The sequence below is a fragment of the Malurus melanocephalus genome, unplaced genomic scaffold (genome assembly GCF_030028575.1).
Source record: "Malurus melanocephalus ecotype Western Australia unplaced genomic scaffold, MMel_1.1 scaffold_1114, whole genome shotgun sequence".
NCBI lineage: Eukaryota > Metazoa > Chordata > Aves > Passeriformes > Maluridae > Malurus > Malurus melanocephalus.
Window position 1 is genome coordinate 1,785 of NW_026624346.1, and position 2,125 is coordinate 3,909.

General features: G+C 59.7%; 1 protein-coding gene across 1 annotated transcript in view; it reads right to left on the reverse strand.

The window, feature by feature from the left end:
* LOC130586263 (forkhead box protein P4-like) overlaps window positions 1-2,125 on the reverse strand; it is a gene marked incomplete at its 3' end in the record, with an annotated part of 15,160 nt that overhangs the window by 1,614 nt on the left and 11,421 nt on the right. The window contains exon 6 of the mRNA XM_057387018.1: window positions 379-466. Within this exon, the coding sequence (XP_057243001.1) occupies window positions 379-466 (88 nt within the window). The remainder of the gene's footprint in view (window positions 1-378; window positions 467-2,125) is intronic.

Consider the following 2,125-nt stretch of genomic DNA (forward strand, 5'->3'; position numbering starts at 1 on the left):
GGCTCGGGGAAAGGCGCTTTTTAAAGAAATCACCAAAAACAGTGCCCCAAATTTGGGCTCCCGACACCACACTCCGCCACCAGGATGAGTGGCCTGGTTTGTGTGTGGCTCCCACAGAGGTGGCACAGCCCACGTCCCACCCATGGGGACAAACCCTGCTCCTGGCATCTCCTTCACCCCCAGGGACACTTTGGGAAGAAGGGCAGACTCATTTGGAGGCTTCATTCCCACCTGAAAATAGGATTCCTGTTTGGGACGGGTGCTTAAAACAAATCCTGGTGGGTGGTTCCAGTCCCCAACCTTGTCACCTTGCCCTGAGGGGAGCAGCCAGGGCATGGGGTGACACAGAGTGGCTTTTTGTCCCCGTGGAACACCCACCTGTATCTCCAGCTGCTGTACCACTTGCATCTGGACTCGACACTGGGCCGTGCTTCGGTCATCAAGTGCATGTTCTGTGTTGAGGTGTCTGGGGAGGAGAGCACGGGGGTTTGGTTTGGCCTGGACGCACCCCAAACTCAGCCCCTTTGCTGGGGCCACACACCCCAAAATGCAAATTGCTCAGGGATAACCCAGCAGGGTGAGTACCAGGGAAACTGAGGCACAAAGGGGAGACTGTGCCACCACCCCAAATCTGGGCTATAGGGTGGCTGGGACACTCTGTTGGGGTCACACCCAGGATCAGCGCTGATCTGTGATCGCTCAGGGATGCTCTGGCTCTGCTGCCCAAAGCAAGATGAGCATGAGGGAAACTGAGGCACAGAGCGGTGAGGCTGTGCTACCACCCCAAATCTGCGCTGGAGGGTGGCTGGGACACTCAGCCCCTCTGTTGGAGTCACATCCAGGATCAGCCCTGACCTGTGAATCACTCCGGGATGCTCTGGCTCTGCTGCCTGAAATGGGATGAGCATGAGGGAAACTGAGGCACGGAGGTGACTGAGCAAACCAGGCTGTGCCACCACTGCAACCTGGGCTGGAGGGTGGCTGGGACACTGCTGGCGTCACATCCTGACCTGCAAATCACTCAGGGATGCTCCGGCTCTGCTGCCCAAAGCAGGATGAGCATGAGGGAAACTGAGGCACAGAGCGGTGAGGCTGTGCCACCACCCCAAATCTGGGCTGGAGGGTGGCTGGGACATTCAGCCCTATCCGTGGCAGCCCCAGGGTGTTGAGGAGCAGCTTCTGGCTGAGGGAAAGGCCGTGGATTCTCCTGGAGCAGCCTCCCAGGACACAGGCAGCGTTATGGGACGGTGACTTACAGCCCTAAGGAAAGCCCTGATGGTGCAGGGTGGCACTTCCAGGCTGTCCCCATCCTGCCCCTTCCCTGCCTGGTGTTTATGAGGGAAGGTTTAGGAAGTTCCCCCGTGTTTAGGATGTCCCAGGGCCTCAGGGAGGGGAAGGACTCCTGGTGACAGGGACAGGGACATCCCRGGATCACSKCACCCCAAACCCTGCAGAGCAKCAGCCTGGGGACACAGCCATGGGTKCCAAGGCCAWATGGGGTGGGCACAAACCCAGGGAGTCCCGCTGGAGGGGCAGGATGGGTTGGAGGAGGATTCTGGGCCCTTGGAACACCCCAAAAGGTGACACTGGGGTGTCCTGGGGGTTGTGTGAGATGCCCCCAAGATTAGGACAAGAATCCTGGAGGAGAAGCCTCGGGAGCTGCTCTCCAGGCTCGAGGCTGGGTCTGGCTGGGCTCAGCTTTTGGGGCTGGAATTTTGTCTGTCTGTCTGTCCCACACCCACATCGGCAGAGAGGGGACAGGAGCCCCCAGAACCCTTCCTGGTGCTGCTGGGGGCAGGAGGGTGGGACACAGGGACTGCAGCTGGCAGAGCACGGCTCTCCTGGCCCCGTCACCCAACCCTGGGCATTCCCAGCTCCAGCTCCCAGCCCCAAACATGCCCTGCTGGGGGTGGGGACGCCTCATCTGGGCTCACCCCGTGACTCAGAGGAAGGAGCACAGGGAGGCTGAATCACCATCACCCCCTCGCTCACACCCCAACTTTGCACCTCCCCATCCTCCCGGGCACRGCTCCTGCTCAGCTCCTTCCATGGGAACAAGCAGGCTGGTACAGACTGAAAGATTTTGGTACAGCCAGAAGGATTTTGGTACAGCCTGAAGGATTTT